The sequence below is a fragment of the Passer domesticus genome, chromosome 13, assembly GCF_036417665.1.
Source record: "Passer domesticus isolate bPasDom1 chromosome 13, bPasDom1.hap1, whole genome shotgun sequence".
In the NCBI taxonomy this organism is placed as follows: domain Eukaryota; kingdom Metazoa; phylum Chordata; class Aves; order Passeriformes; family Passeridae; genus Passer; species Passer domesticus.
In genome coordinates this window covers 18,234,502-18,250,386 of record NC_087486.1, presented here as the reverse complement: position 1 = coordinate 18,250,386, position 15,885 = coordinate 18,234,502, and the positions used below count along the sequence as shown (strand labels likewise).

General features: G+C 46.9%; 1 protein-coding gene across 3 annotated transcripts in view; it reads left to right on the top strand.

Moving 5' to 3' along the window:
• The first annotated feature begins 25 nt into the window (after window positions 1-25).
• The window catches only part of CTNNA1 (catenin alpha 1), a 117,624-nt gene continuing 101,764 nt past the window's right edge, over window positions 26-15,885 (top strand). Inside the window, exon 1 of one of the 3 annotated variants that reach the window (XM_064387996.1) lies at window positions 26-177. Coding sequence is in view for 1 of the 3 variants with exons in the window: in XM_064387995.1 (XP_064244065.1) it covers window positions 11,771-11,897 (127 nt within the window). In the remaining 2 variants the exon portion in view is untranslated. Of the gene's footprint in view, window positions 178-2,432; window positions 2,572-11,750; window positions 11,898-15,885 lie in introns of those variants that run through there. The other 2 variants (XM_064387997.1, XM_064387995.1) reach the window with 2 other exon arrangements.

Genomic DNA, 15,885 nt, shown 5'->3' with positions numbered 1-15,885 from the left:
CTGCGGGCGGGCGGCGCCGGCAGGGCGCGGGGGCGGCGCGGCGGGCGGTGCCGGGAAGAGCGGCCGGGCCGGGCGGGGAGGCGCCGGAAGAGCCCATTTCCTCCGCGGGACGGGACAAAGCGGCGGGGCCGAGCGCAGCCAGGGCGGCCGCCACCATCCCAGCCCAGCTCTGCCCCGGTAAAGTTGCGGCTCTCGCACTTGGAAACTTTTGGGCGCCGGGCGCGGGCCGCGCTGCCGCGGGGCCGGGGCGGAGGATGGGAGCGGGCGGCGCGTGGGGAGGGAGCCGGGCCCGGCTGGGGCGGCTGCGCTCGCGTGGGAGCGGGCCGGGCCCGCGGTGTTCGGGGCCGCCGAGCGCGTTCTGCCGGGGGAGCAGCGCGGCCGGGCCGCTCCCGGCGAAGTTTCGGTGCGGCGGGGCGGTGTCCGGGCCCCTCCCCGCGCGGCCGGGGCCGCCCCGGCGCCGCTCCCCGGCCGCGGGCAGGGCCGGGCACGGCCGGCAGCCCCCGGGGAGCGCCCCGTGCCGTTCGGACCCGCGGTCTGTCCGGGCGGCGCAGCCGGAGCAACTCCCCCCCAGCCCCGGCCGTGCTGCTGATCCCAGACACGGACAGCCGGGAGCACCCCGCGGCCCCGCCTGGCTCCGCCACGTTTTCTGACACCCACCGCTAATCCCCTCCTGTGCTGGAAGGCGAGAGAGCCTCTCCTTCCCTGACAGGAAGTTTCGTGCTACTTTTCCCAAACAAAAAGTAGAGAGAGCGCATCCGCTCCTGGGTGACGTGCTGTGTCTGCTGCCTGTGGCCTGGGGTCCCTGGGCAGGCACCCGCCTGTTATTCATTGCTCCTGCTAGTTCAAAACGCCTAAAATCTTTCAGGCCGAAGTTTGCAGGAAAGTGCGTGTTCAGTTATGTTTAGTGAAGAGTCAGATGCGCTCAAGGCACGGCTCCCTGCCTGTGTCCCTTGGCTGGCCAGCCGTGCCCTGGAGGTGTCTTCTGGCAGGGCCATCGATCGCCCCGCTGGCTGCCAGCCCCGTGACCGCGTCCTCAGCCCAGCTTTCGGCGTTGTGGCTCCAGGCGTGTCTGGACTATCTGTATTGAACTAGTCTGGGAGCTCTTCGCTGCCCTTCCTCCTTTTTTTTGGCTTTGTCTATTGTGTTTTTGGGGTGGGAGTTGTGCACAAGGTGTTTTCTGGGTGCTTCAGTCACTTGTGCTCTGGTTACTGGTTTCCTGTGTTTTTCCTGCCCTGGGACTGGGGAGGTGGGAGAGGCTGCACTCCTCAGTCCTGCTGGCTCCACCAGGCTCTCGGGTTGTCTATTTCAGTTCCTGGGTTGGTTTGTAGGCAGGATTGTGTTGATGAAGGTGAAAGCCTAGCTCATTTTACACTAGGTGCAGCCTTTGCTCTGTCTCAGGCACCAAGGCCACATTCATTAAGTGTTTTGTTGTACTTATTTCACCCTTCTGAATCGAAACATGTTGTTTAAAAGGACATACTTTGATGTTGAGTCACTGTTCATCATTTTCAAAGAAGCAGTTTCTAAAACATCACGGAAATGTTTTGACTTTTCTCAGCAGAAACAGACAAAGGTTTAGTAGGTTTTGTTTTTAGAAAGGCTTTGCCCTAACCTTTTCCATAACAAACAATGTGGCTTCATTCTTTACGGTTTTTTTTTCAGCCAGCTCTAATAATAGGCCTCTGCATTGGAGATTTAAAGTTTATACAAGGTGGCCGGGGGGAGCGCAGTGGGTAGAGATTAGAAATCCTGTGCTCAAATCGATGCTTTAAAATACAAATGTAAATACTTTCCTCACAATTGATTTTCAGGGTTTGAAACATCAGCATTTCTGTGCTGATATGTGTAAGGACAGACTGTAATGTGCAGCTTCTTCATAGGGCTTCTGCTGGTCTGATAAATTTAACTGGAAGATGTAATAGAAGAGTAATTTGTGGTTTTTTCAGCAGCATGAATATCTTCTTTCTGCAGCTGTAAGATCCAGAAACTGATCTTGCAAAGGAATCCACATTAAGTAGAAATGTTTATGAGCTCGAAATACACTTTTGTGGGACTTCAGGCCTACTTTGAATTTACATCTGTTGTTAATGTTTGATTTCTAAATGACCTTTCTTATGCAGAGAATTAGTTAATATCACAAAAATCCTCAATGGCCAAACCAGCCTGCTCGTCATAGGTGGGCAGTGAGGCTGCTCTAGAGTGAGGGCCCTCGTGGCCGTGGTGCTTCTGTTCAGGACTTGCTGCGTTCTGTTTTACTGGTGTCTCTCAGCTTTGCTGGACACCAAAGGAAACCTGATGAATAAAAGAGGACTGAGTGTCATTTTGTTAGAACAGTATCTTATGAGACAGTCACTCATCATAATGATGAGTCACAGACTGGGTTGGGTTGAAAGAGACCTTAAAGCTCTGGTTCCACTCTGCTGCCATGGGCAGGGACACCTTCCTGCCCAAACCCTGCACCTGCTCTGAGCCTTTCCACCTTGGCCTTGAACACTTCCTGGGATGGGACTTCCTGCTGTTGTGCCTTAACTGACATCACTCAGAAGCCTGTGCTGAACTTCAGTGCTGAAAGTATGACCTTGAGGAATGGGATCCGTTACTGCTCTGGGAATTCACCTGAACTGTTCTACATCCAGTCTGGAATGGCTCCATTCAGTGACTTTATAGCTCGTATGTTGGTTAAACAGCATTGCAGCTTTAGAGAAAGTGCAGATGTTTGATAATTACTACTTTTAGCTCCATACTATTTTAATCCAGCAAATGAGATTTAAAATAGAGCTACCACAAAATTGAATGCTAGCACCCTAACTGGATGAGCTCCTCTGGAAAGACAAGCACTGAGAGTGGTGGCCTGCTGCGTCACGAAGCAGAGCTGGCTGCAGATAGATTTACTGAGGTGAAGGAGTTGCAGGAGGAATGAGGTCACTGCAACTGGAAGTGGGATTGTTCTGTTTGAGTGACTGAGACTCCTTATCTGCTAGTCAGGGTGTAACTCTGATTTCTGGTGTGCAGAAGGTTAGTCCAGACTCTTCTGTTGGCAAATCTGATACTTAAATATGATTCATAATTCCTTGTGACTGATGGATTTAAAGAGCTAGCTACCTTTTCTCTCAATATGATTACATATTTTTGCTTGTTAATCCCAGATGTACTACAGAAAACATCTGTTGGTCCTTTAATATGTGTTTATAAATATCTGTGGTGGAATTAGAGGAGTAGCCTTTTTTGCCCCCCTGCTTTGTGAAGTGATAGAAATTATTCAATACACAGATCTAAACTAACACAGTTTGCAAAGTGAAATTCTCCCCCAGTCTGAGTTTCCCTTCTGATACAATTTCTCTAATTTACGAGACAGCTACTTGTTAATCAGTTAGACTCCCAAGAGCCTCTTCTGAAATGTTTTCAATTCAGGGATCAGGGCCTGTATCCTGGGCTTATCCGAAGCTCTGTGGGCAGCAGATCAAGGACAGGGATTCTCCACCTCCTCTCAGGTGGGACCCCACCTGCAGAGCTGCCCCAGCCCTGGCCCAGCACAGGGAGGAGCTGGAGCCAGGCCAGAGGAGGCTCCAGGATGAGCAGAGGGATGGAGCAGCTCTGCTGGCAGGAAAGGCTGGCACAGCTGGGAATGTTCACCTGGAGAGGAGAAGCTTTGGGGTGACCTCACTGTGGCCTTGCAGGGCCTGAAGGAGCCCCAGGAAACATGGAGAGAGACAATTGACAAGGGCTGGAGGGAGAGGACACAGGGAATGACTCCCAGTGCCAGAGGGCAGGGCTGGATGGGATCTTGGGAATTAGGAATTGTTGCCTGTGAGGGTGGGCAGGCCCTGGCCCAGGGTGCCCAGAGCAGCTGTGGCTGCCCCTGGATCCCTGGCAGTGCCCAAGGCCAGGCTGGACATTGGAGCTTGGAGCAGCTTGGGCTGGTGGAAGGTGTCCCTGCCCTTGGCAGAGGTGGAATGTGATGAGCTTTAAGATCCCTCCCAGGCCAAACCATTCTCTGATAAACTCAGGAATGGAAAAACCAAACATGAGGCCAGCTATAGCTAGAGGAATAGCCATTACCAAGGCAGAGAGTGGAACAGTGCCCATGAAGCCAAGCTGGAGGCCAGCTGGTTCTCTGGTAGCTCTGTTTTATTGCATGGAGTGGCACAAGGACAGATGGATGTTGATGTTACAGCCCGAGAGTGAGTGAAACTCCTGGTAGTGAAGGGCTTGAAACAGACAGGGAACTGGCGCCAGTGTGCACCAGGATTGCATTGGGCATAATGTGGGATCCTCAGCTTATGGTGTGCTGTTTTTCCCAAAGAACACCCAGTTTCTCAGCAATCAGTGCCTTATTATGGAATAGATCTGCATATGACTGTATATGCTTAAGAAGAATTTCTGTGTGGAGCTGATGTTGAGCAAATGAGGAGTTGATGTGGAGCAGATGAGATTTTGGTGCAAATTAGGGTAGAAGAGGCACATTGGTTCATGCTGTTCTAAAGTAGCCTTCAATAGCTAGTGTAAGGAAGAGGCTGAAACTAATGAGCTTGATAGGTGCTGAAGGATCGGGAGAAGAAAAAAAATGTTTGGTTTTTTTTTACCTGAATATTAACTGAGGGGAGATTGTAGGCCACACAGTTCTGTCATTGCCGTTTTTCAGCAGAAGTCAAGAGGACATTTAGGTAAATACTAAATTTGTGACTTTTCATTTAAGTCGGTAAGGGTCAATGCCATCAGGAACATATGGCCTTGATGGCTTGTGTGGTTATCCATGCTCTGCCTTCCACTGCTGTTCCCACTTCCTCAGGGGCTCAGTTTCATTCACTTTGTTCTGGGTGCTTGTAGAGGTGATATCTATGCAGATCTAAGGCTCTAGGGGGGAGATTCTTTTTCTATATCTTTCTCTGGTTGATACGGGAGATCCACTTAAATAAATGGTCTGCACAAGGGCTGCACTAGCAATGTAGCTTTGCGGAGGCACAAAGGTCAGTTGAATTTTTCATGTAAACAGGGCTGAGCTGTGTGCCTATAAAATGGTGTTTAACCTGCGTAACACTGAGCAGGTCAGTATTCATCTTAGCAAAGTGCTCTTGAGATCTCCAGCTGAAGCTGTAGGTGGGTAAATGTTTTTTTTAATTGACTGGAATATTGAATTCAGAGCCAGTGTTGTTAAACAGCAGAGGACAGAGCTGTAGTGTGCTCAGAAGCAAGAAGGTGAAAGTGGGTGTGAGTGCAACTAATCAAGATGTACAAGCTGCCAGTTTTTGCCCTCTTTCTTGCAAGTATGTCCTTGTAATGTATACTTGTAAAACTAATCTCTTTTAGCATGACTTAAAGACCTAGAGAGTCTGCCTGCTCAATGCTGAAGAGTTTCTCCTGATCCTGGATAATTCATGATGGGCTGTGGTGTGTGTGCAAGTGACACATCTCATAATAACTTCACTTACAAACCATAGCGTTCATTCCAGCCAGTACCTGGTGTCCAGGTGTTTTGGAGTCTAAGCATCCTGAAATTTCAATTATTTATTAATTTCAAAGGTGAGAAGTTGAACAATATAAGTGGTGCACAGAGTGCACAGATGTGTTATGATTGCTGTAGCTGAGAGGTCTGTCCTGCTGTGTCCCTTCTCAGGAGGTTTTGGTTGTACTGGTCCCATGAACTTTTTATTAGTCTAGCCCTTGTCTGAGGCCCTAAGTTACAAGCCCTTCACCTGGTCTTGGGTGAGCTGACTGGTAGCAACAACAGAAGGGGGGAATAAACCAGGAGCTCTGCTTATTGCACTCTTGAGCAGTATCCTCTGGTTCTTGGATGCCTTTGTGGAGTGATGGATGCTCCAGGATGGGGTTTGGGGTCTCCTTCTGATTCTCTGATTGTACTTACCGACCCCTGCCACTTTTCTTTTTACTGATCCCTGCAGTCATTTATCATTATTTATCTTACCTCCCTGTTATCCTCCCCCACCTTTTTCCTGGGTAGTGGCAGTATGTAAAACCATCCCTAAAAGGGAAAGCAACAGGCAGGCAGTAAAACAAGCAATAAAACCACGAGAGAAGAGCAAACAAGTAAAATTACTTTCTTGAGGTTCTCTGCCAGGGTCCAGCAGTTTAGGAGTTTCCTGAGGCAGCAGTTGGAGCCTGGACTGGCTGTTCTGCAGATGTGCCTGGTGGCCGCAGTGGCCAGTGCTGCCAGGAGCCCACATGGCCTCTGGCTCTGACAATCCTGGCTGCAGGTGCAGAGCAGCTCTCCCGTCATCACCTTCAGCCGATGACTTCATGGCTTTTAAATTTAGAAACCTTGTGAGCTTAACAACTTCATACAAGCTGCAAGTAAAATGAAAGATTTTTTTTTTTGGAATATTTTTTGAGTGAAAAGCAGGAATCTGGTTTGGCTTTATGAGAGGCTCTGGAGTGATTTAAATGTTGGTACCAAGTATGGCTTTGTAGTTCCTGCCACTTCCACTCTTTGGAAGATGTGTTTAATTAGAAACCACTGCCCTTGCAGCTGGAAACACGTTTCCTGAGTAACATTAAACAGTGCATCCTGAAAGTGCAGATATAGAAAAGCCTTTTTGGACAATGGGCGCAGCCTGTGTTTGTTACTCCATGATACTTCGCTGCTGGTAGAGTCCTTAGTCACAGCCCTCTGACTTTGTACAGGTACAGAGAAGAGTGCAGTATGATTGTGAGCAGGGGGTTTTTCCCCTCTCTCCTAGCTGGAGGTTAGGAGAAAAAAATAATTACATAAAATCCAAGAAGAGTAGTACAAAAAATAAAAAAGCTAGAGGGCTTATTTGTAGCAAAACGGAATAATGCAGATAACTTGTGGAGGGTTCAAAGCGTATAACCTCAAGGACAGAAAGTTAATTTCTGGTCTTTATGCATCAGTACTTTAGTGTCAGGTGTTCTCAGCTGGTTTACTTAGTTTATAGGACTGGTTAAGTCAATTTGAATATGATTATTTGATTAACAGAGTATTATTGTGGGCCTAGGGAAAAGTCAGTGGCTGTCAGTGAAAGGTGCAGTGTTCAGCAGAACCAGAGGCAAAATGCTGGTGCAAAGCCAATGGAACAGGATTTTTTAGCTCATCTGGTTTTTGTTCTGTAGGTTTGTCATGTTTCCTGTTCCTGGGGGTGAAAAGAAGGGGCGGAGAGAGAAAAATGTGTCTTTAATCAGATGTGAGTTGGTTTCTACTTAGTAAATAGCTGTGTTACTACATTAAAATATTTTTTCCCCAAAAAGACTATCTAAGCAGTAACTCCTTTTTCTCAAACCAGGTTCCTTCTTGTTGCTTCTATGGAATGTGGGTGGGACAGTGGCTTTTTATTATTTAGATAGAAGTGGCTTTAATTGGTCATCTACCTGTGAAAGCAGTGACTCAAAAGGATTCCTGCCCAGGCAGGTCATGGTTAGGTCTGGCTACCGTGCACTGTGGTGCACCCTTAGTGAGTTTGTACTTGACAGAAGGTGGTTATGGTTGTGCAGGAGCTCTGGGAAGCATCCAAAAATGCATCACACCACTGTGTTTTTATTATGACTTGCTTTGCTCTTCTGGAGAAGCTGTGAAGTTCTCACCAGTCAGTGTCCCAGTGTTCCAGTGTCTGCAGCCTTGAGGAGATGGGGTGTCAGAGCATCCTGCCTTGGTGCAGGCGGTGAGAGGTGCTTCACTCCTCCAGGCCATGCTTGTACAGCCCATTCATGGTCACTCTTTCTTTTGGGGTTTGTTTTTGTGAATTCCCCCTTCCCCCTCCCAAACTCACAGCAGGAGCTGCAAGTTCAGAGTTGTCTGAGGGTGTGTGGTGATGGTGCAATTCTTCCTGTTAGAGGAACTCATTGTTTATAGCTGAGAGATGTTGCTAAAGGTTGCCCTTAGCATAAAGTGAAAATCTCGGCCTCATCACCTGTGGGTATTGTTACTTTTTTCTTTAAAAAAAGCTGCTTTGTAATTTTTAGCTAAGACTGACAGTGTTCTGAGTCAAAGTGGAGGACTGCAAAAGGACTTCTGAAGGAGTTTTCATAGGAAACTTAGAAAACATTTTACTTTGAAGAGTCTTCACACTCATGTTCTCCTTTTGCTTCAGTGGGTCCTTCTAGTAGGTTTTGCAAAAGGAGAGAACTGGGAAACTTTTTCCATTCTTAAAACACGGAAGTTTTTGTTATGTAGTACTTAGTTGCTGCTATGCTGAGCATGCAACTGAGAAAGAATATGGTGTTTAGTCTCTAGTAATACAAGGCTGTCCATTTGCTCCATGTTTAAGTAAATTTTCATCAACCCCCTAATTATAGGGGGTCTTGGTTTTTTGGTTTTTTTTTTTGGTTTTTTTTCCCCTCCCCAAAACGTGTATCAGCTCCAACAGCTCCATTATTTGTGGACTCCTGACAGTTTTAAATTGCTAATGAAGGTGTAGATTTTGAAGACGTGGTCAGCCAAAAGCATGGAAGGGTATTGCATAACAACATATCAATTTAGGAATGAAAATGCAGTTTGAGTGGGGTCAGATTCTGGTTATTCCTGACTCTTTAGCATAAGCAGCACTTTTTATTGCAGGTTGAGTGCTGAAGAAGATCAGAACAAAAATCCCCGGGTTTTCTTTTCCCTTTATTGCCAGCCATCAGTGAGGTTTTGCAGGCTAAGCAAGAATCAGTTTTGCCGTTGTGGCAAATTCTTCTGCCAGCTGATAAAGTGGACTAATTTATAACAACCTTTTCCTTATTTAATGTGTAGTTGTGGCAAAAATTATCTTGTTAAAAGGTTGCCCCTTCTTGCATTCATTGTTAACTTAAGGTTGGTAATTGGAACCTGTGCTGGTGTAGCTGGGGTTTGAAGAGCCATGCTCTGAATCCACAGCCTAGTTATTATATCTGCACTGACTGTGTGTCCCTAGGGTCTGAAATGTGTGCTGTGGTTCAGAGAGTGCCAGAAAGCTGTTCTTAAATTCTTTCTCAGTGATTTTTAGGGAAGCTTCACGGTGTTTTCTGCCTCAAGAGTGGAAAGAGGCACTGAGATGGAAGGACTCTTGGTAGTTGAATTCAAGTGGTCCAGCAGATGCACAAGACCCTCCTGGGTTCTGGCATCCTGTCTCCAGGCTGAGCCCCTTGTTGTGTTTCAGTGTGAACCTACAGTTTGAGCCTACAGCTTCATTGTGAGAGATGTGGCTGAGTAAGGGCTGGGTTTTGGAGGTTGAAGTTGCCATTCTCTGCAGGATAAGCTCAGGAGAGATGTTACTGTTCGCTTAAAATGCAGGTGTGGGGTCCTTCTGCATGGCCAGAGCCTCGCAGCACTGACCCACAGAGCAGCTAAGTACAGATCCAGTAGTTACTTTTTCAGATTTGGGAAGTTATCTTTCATGGTGTTAGTGCAGGTCTTCAGCATAAAATGCACAAACATCCATGCGAAAGCAGAGTGATTGGTTATTACTCATAACAGTAATAGCTTGCTGGTCATGGCACATCCTTTTTTTTTCCAAAAAAAGGATGCTTTTTTTGCAGCCAGAATATAAAAATGAATCTTAGGAGGAGATTCTCTATTTTAGAAAGAGCATGTGTGTCTTTCAAATCACTCTTGATAACCTGTCAGTCTTCTTTATGGAGTTGGGATCATGCATGAGTTTTGGAAACTGAAAACTGCAGAAATGAATTGGAAGTTTGGGACGTACCAGGCTATCCATCTGAACAGTTAAGTGGGTATAAGGCTGAGTTTGACTCCTGTATTCTTTCAGGGTGTCATTCATGAACTGGAGCCTTAGTGTGACATAAATGAGTCACTAATTGCTTGTGCTGCCTGTGATTTGTCTTCCCTGCACCTCCTTTCTAGATCCTTTGTGGTAAAACAATTCTGTCAGAAAGGAAATGATCAGAGCTGAACACATGCATAACTGGAGGCAAGAAGCTGCTTTTAGCACCAGCCTCTCCCGAGCAAACACCATATTTGCCATTGTGAAATCTCTGCTGAGGTCCCAGGACCAGCAGTGAAGCTGCTTGTGCAGAGCATGCCTTCATCCCCTAAGCAGCAGCTGAACCTGAGTGAAGGACTGAAAACCTGGAGTGACAGAGCGTGTTCCTGGTTCTGACTGAAGATGAATGGCTTGAATCCCCAGCACTGTGACAGTTTGGAAGCTGCTAGGAGGTAGCAGAGACTGCTTGGGGGGAGAGTGAGGCACCTTCATCTGCTGGTGGGCCCTGTGCCCACTCCCATGTGGGCTGGGCTGGGCTCTGCTGCCTCGGGGAAAAGGTGAGGGGCTCCCTGTGGCTGCTGGCTCTTCTGGGAGACAGCACCCACATGGGAGAGAAAACTGAGCTAGGAATTTCATGGATTTTTGTAGGGACACTGGATCAGGGTTCATCCCTCAATCCAGTAGCAAGGTCTAAATAAGTGGAGAATAAGGAAGCATTTGTTTCTAACTGGCTGTGTCAGGCTTTCTGATGAGCGTTTCAGATGCCTCTGTGGGTCTTCTACACAAGAGTAGCAGAGAAAAATTTATGAAAGCAGATTGAGAGACCTGGAACTGCAATGGCACTGGTGAGGAACAGACTTATCTGAACCTGAATATCATCTTTTTTCTTGGGTGATTACTGCAGTTTGTGGGGAAAAAAAAAAAACTAAACAAAAGCTGTAGCAAAGTTGAGTATACTTGAGTGGCAGGAAATTTCATCAAGGAAAACATGGTCATTGGTTTCTATGGAAGGTTGCTTTATTCACTGAAGTTATTTCCCACATATTTTTCCACTATTTGTGTAGATATCTCACTTTAAAGTTTAGTAAAATTGTATTCAATAAAAACCAAGAGTCTGGGATGAGTTGGAGGTGATCTTACCTTGACACCAAGCTGAACATGGCCGGTATGTCTACTCACACATCAGAACATGGAGGCACTCCAAAGCTGAGTGACACAGGCAGTACATCGCATCTTTGCCACCATGACCTGGATCTCATGAGACAGGTTCAACTCAAACTCATCCTGCATGTACAGATAGGAGCTTTGCTACAACATGGCACCTGAGTTTGTATTAATGTTTCAGACTCGGCAATTCTAGCAGTGAGGATTTCTAATGAGGAAGTACCTGCGTGGCATTATGGTGGGGGACAGGATGGTAGCTGAGCAGATGGAGTGTAAGGCTGAAGGCTGTGTTAGGAAAGTGTCTCTGTTTTTATGTGTGTATAGTTGATGTTAAATAAAACCAGCTTAAATAAAGCCTGCTTAAATCCTCCTTGAAAAGCATCATATACATCAAACATCCTTGACTTGCAGCTATTTGGCTGCTGAGTGTTGCTTTATTTGTGGAACAGGGCAGACAAATTAATTGGAGACTGTGAAGGGAAAGAATGGAAGTTTTTATTTTATGGATACTCCTCGTTATATGAAAACCAGTTTTGAGTTGTCAGTGGGCCATATGAAGCCCCAGCATGTGAGCTAAGTTTTACTGAAGTGTGCCTTAATCTCTTTGAAACCAAAACTGTTCAGAAGGTTTCTGTTAATGGGGTGTGTTAGATACCCAGCTCCTGGAGATCTTTGCTCTCTTGTCTGCCACCTTCAGCAGGGGTCAAGGATCCCTGCAGGTTATCAGGTGGGTTGGGTATTTGGGTAACAAGCCAAGCAAAAGGATTCTATTGGGAACAAGGGGTCTGGTTCTTTTTCTGTCTGGAAGATAAAGCTGGGTCATTGCATTGTGAATCCCATCTTGTTCCATTTCCAGGACCTGGGTCATAGAGTCATTATGCAGTACAGAATATCTGGAGGCACTCTGGAAGCATGGTTGGAGACCAGATTATCATTCCAAATGAGTGAGATGTATGAGAGAAAGAAGCTGCAAAACTGGCAGTGAAATACCTCTTACTGCTTCTGGGCACATCAGCCCCGCAGAATGGGAAACAGCTGAGAAGTCCAGGAAGGGTGTTCAGATAGAAAATGTCCTCCCAGGTATAAAATGTTCTTATCCCATGTTCTATGTTAGGTATTTTGGCTAGCTCAATGCTGGAATTCAGCATATGGTCTATTGTGCCTGGCAAGGTCAGCTCCTCTCTGTGCCAGTCAGACCATTCCTTGAATACTGGCTTCCCTGAGAAAAACCAAGAAATCAGTAAGTGCAGCTAAAAGCTTTTAGAAAGCAGCCTGGCAGGAGAGTTAAAATGTGAAGACTGACAGCAGATGTTACGTTAAAGACTTTTAGGTAACATAAGGTGGTGGGACTGAAGCACAGGAGATGGACAGTTATTTTTTTTGCTGTGTAACCCAAAGAGATTTACCCTTGCCTGGAGGTAGGGTGGCTGCAGGATGATTTGGTACAGGGCAGGTGGAATGGACTCACTCACTAGTGTCTGAGATACACCCAACACTGCCTTCAGGTGTGTGTGTGGGAGTGCAACCTGGAAAAACAGGACCCCGAGCACTTGGGCCTTTTTGTGATTTGTTGGGATGCAGAGCTTGCTGTTAAAACTGTGCTCCTTCACAGGCTTTTGGAAAAGCCTTGGGTGCCTTCAGGGCACTTCTGCAAAGCAGCTGCAGAGCTGCATTCCTTTGCTTGCCAATATCTAAAAATTATTTGCATGCTGGTATTATGGAACTAGGTATCTGAAATTATTCCTAAAACCTTGAATTACCAGTTTTTGAGAACACTCAAACCCACAGTTGTGGCTTTTGGAAGGAGCACTGTGTGTACATCACCCTTGGTGTGCTTCTGGCAGCCCCAGCAGCTCAGATGTCCCTCTGCTCATCCTTCTCTCCAAGCAGGGCTGGGGCCTGCCCTGGGGGACGCTTGAGAAGCAGAGCTCATCTCCATGCTGCTCCCTCCCTGTGCAGTCCCACCTCCTCCATCAGGACAGCAACCTGGGAAGGGAAGTTTTAGTTACTGGCTGACTCTGAGACAGAGCTCCCTGTAGTGGCTCACCCCATCAGGCTCTGCCAGCGTGGGGTGTGTTTGGGCAGGGAGAGGAGCAGCTGGATGGCAACAGTGGCTGGTTGAAGCAGAACGGAGACCTGTCCTTCATCTTTAGATGTTGATGAGATCTTAACTGTTGGTAGAAAGCAAGTGAGAGTTGTCCAGGGGTGTTTCTGCTTATAGATCATTGGCTGGAGCAGAGCTCTGAAAGTGGCTTCTTTAAACCCCTGTGCTTCCCCTGCCCTCATGTCCTTGACAGTGCACTAAGTCCCAATAAGATGCTGCATTACTACTGAAATCTCTATTGCAATAATGAGAACCATCATGAACAGGAAAATAACCCACAGGGTTTGCAGTTAATGTGCTGGGCTGGTGAGTGTGGTTGGAGCTTCACGTGTCTGAGCATCAGATGTGGGGAGGGCATTCCTGCTCCCTGCAGAAGCTCTGCTTGATGCTCAGTTTTCAGACTTCTGGTTCAGCTTGGCTGTGGCATCCAGCTTTGCCCTGTGTTCCCACTACAGTGGCTTTGCCAAGGGTGCCAGCTGATGGTGCCATCTCCCCTTGCCATAGCAGTGTGTGTGTGTGTGGTGGCACGGTGAGCCAGATGGGCATCTCAGCCCACCTTGCAAAAATGGATTTCTTTCCCTTCAGCCAAATCAGTCCTTCCCCATCTGGTTAATCACTCAGGCGTGGGGAATGCTGTGCCAGTACGGAGGGGGTGTGATGTGCAAACGGCAATGAGTTCCTGGAGGGGTGTGGGAGGATGAACGTTGGTCCTTAAGCAGCTTTTCTGCTGCTTATGAAACCACAGGCTGGGCAACCGCAACTCCCTGTGCAGTGGTATTATTCTATATATTCCTGCACTTGAGATTCAGCGCCGCTCACTCTTCTGCCGTGTGGTCCGTGCTGCTTTGTCCCTGAAATTAGTGGCTGGGGTATGGAGAACCTGTTCCATATCAGTTGGGCTGTCCCACTTGTCAAACCAGTGCTGCACTGCTCTGCTGTGGGTTCCTTTTCCAGAGGATGTCCTCTTTCCCTGTAGGTGTTGGAGTGACTGCAGTGGAGGTTGGGGTGTGCTCTCCAGGAGCCAAGGATTAAGCACTCTGCTCCAGTATCCCATGAGGTGGTTTGCTACCTGTTCCATATGTGAATTCACTGAGGGAGATCATGAGCAGTCACAGGGAAAAGGCGAGTTCCAGAGAACTAGGGGGAATCACAGCCATGCTATACCACGGCCCTGACAGTTGTCCTTTTATCCCCTAAACCCATCTCACCCATGTGTTGGTAACCTATAGCCTGTTCCTGTGTTCTCCACAGGTTTAATTTAATTGAGTAAAGATATTTATTGCAATGTACGAATGATATCCAAGCCCTTGCTGCCAAACAGGCTATTTGATACCAAGCTTTGCTTTTTAGATAAATTTCAATAGCACTGCTACTAAGTGGTTTTTATAGACCATTACTTTTGGCCAATTCATGAACTATCATACTAATGTGTTTTCATATGAATTGCCTTTATTATCCCACTAATACAATTAGTGTATCTTCTCATGGTTACCTGGTCCTGCCCATTGTTTCTGCAAGAGGTGTAACAGCATTAACTACATAGAAAATGCTTTTCTTTAGAAACCTGCTGGGCTTTCCAGAGCCCTGGCGCTGTTTCTCAGATACCACAAAGGTTGTCCGTGTATTTTTCTTGGCTTCTTACGTAGGAAGAAGCATTTGTGTTGAGCAAATGGGGAGGGAATAAACCAGTGAAATTCCTTGTGGAGGGTGGGAAGCTACCAGGGGGTGAAGGGTATTTCACAGCATGCCCAGTGTCAGCATCTGGCACACGCCAATAGGTGAGTGAAATAAAAAGAGGGGGTGATTGAGAGAGAAAGTTAATTAGTGAGTTCACAGTGCTTAGTGGTTGCTGTCAGAGGCAGGGGAGGACAGGAGTGACCACCTTCCACCATCCTGTGGCTCCTTGGAAGCTCTGCTGCTGTGGCCTGGAGCTGGGAGCCTTCACCTGCACCCAGTGCTTTTTCAGTGCAAACCATCAGAAGGGTTACATGTATGCCAGCATCGAGTGGTCTCATTCTAATCTCTCTCTTTTTAAGCTTTCAGCTTTTAAAGTTTTTTTCTCCCAGCAGTGTGGGCACTTGGAGTGTGGGTGTAGTGGAGAGCTGAATGCAGCTGGGTGAATATTCCTGCCTTGCACCTTGTGAAGTTGTACTTCAGTGTGTCAGCTTTGGTCAGCAGTGCTGGAGTGAGTTCTCAGCCTCTGCTGTGGTGCCTGTGGTGTGAGAGCCCTGGGATGGCTGGGGAGCAGCCCTGAGTCCTGGCTGAGCTCCTCCAGTGCCCCAGAGCTTTCATTCTTCCCTGGGAAACAAGCAGCCCTCCTGTGCACAATTAGCTGTTGGGGTCAGGAGAGAGCAGTTGGTTGTTGGTACGTGTTGTAAACATTGTTGATTACCAAAATTAGTGCCTTTCCTCCTGCTTTTTAAAAATAACGGGATGTTGTGCTCGTCTGGCAGCTTGGGGACATCTGGTGTTGTCAGAGCAACGTGACTGCTGAGATGCTGTGCAGGCAATGCCCTGGCCAGAGAAAGATTAAAAATATCAGCAAACAAGCTTTAAAATCACTTCAACAGTAGGTGTTTAGGAAGATGGGTGGACAGAGATTTAGGAAATCTATTTATCTTCCTGACTTTTTTAAAAATAAAGAGTTACAAATGTAGGTTTAGTCTAATCTTGAATTTTGAGGTCAGCCCAAAGTAGGAAGAGCTAGAATCTATTATGTCTGAAGTGATATGAATTGGTTTTATGGATCTCCAGTACTTTAAATCCATTTTTTTACTGAGATTATTGTTCACTTTATTCTTTTGTTGTAGTGTGCAGCATCATGGTGTTAATTCAGTGATTTGTTGTAGTTCCTTATTTTTAGTTCTATTTTTTTAGACTGCTGGTCTCAACAGCAAAGCTATTTTAGTAGTTTCACTCAACTTTTCCCATAAGTATGTTTGCTGTTCTGTTGGGATGTTGATA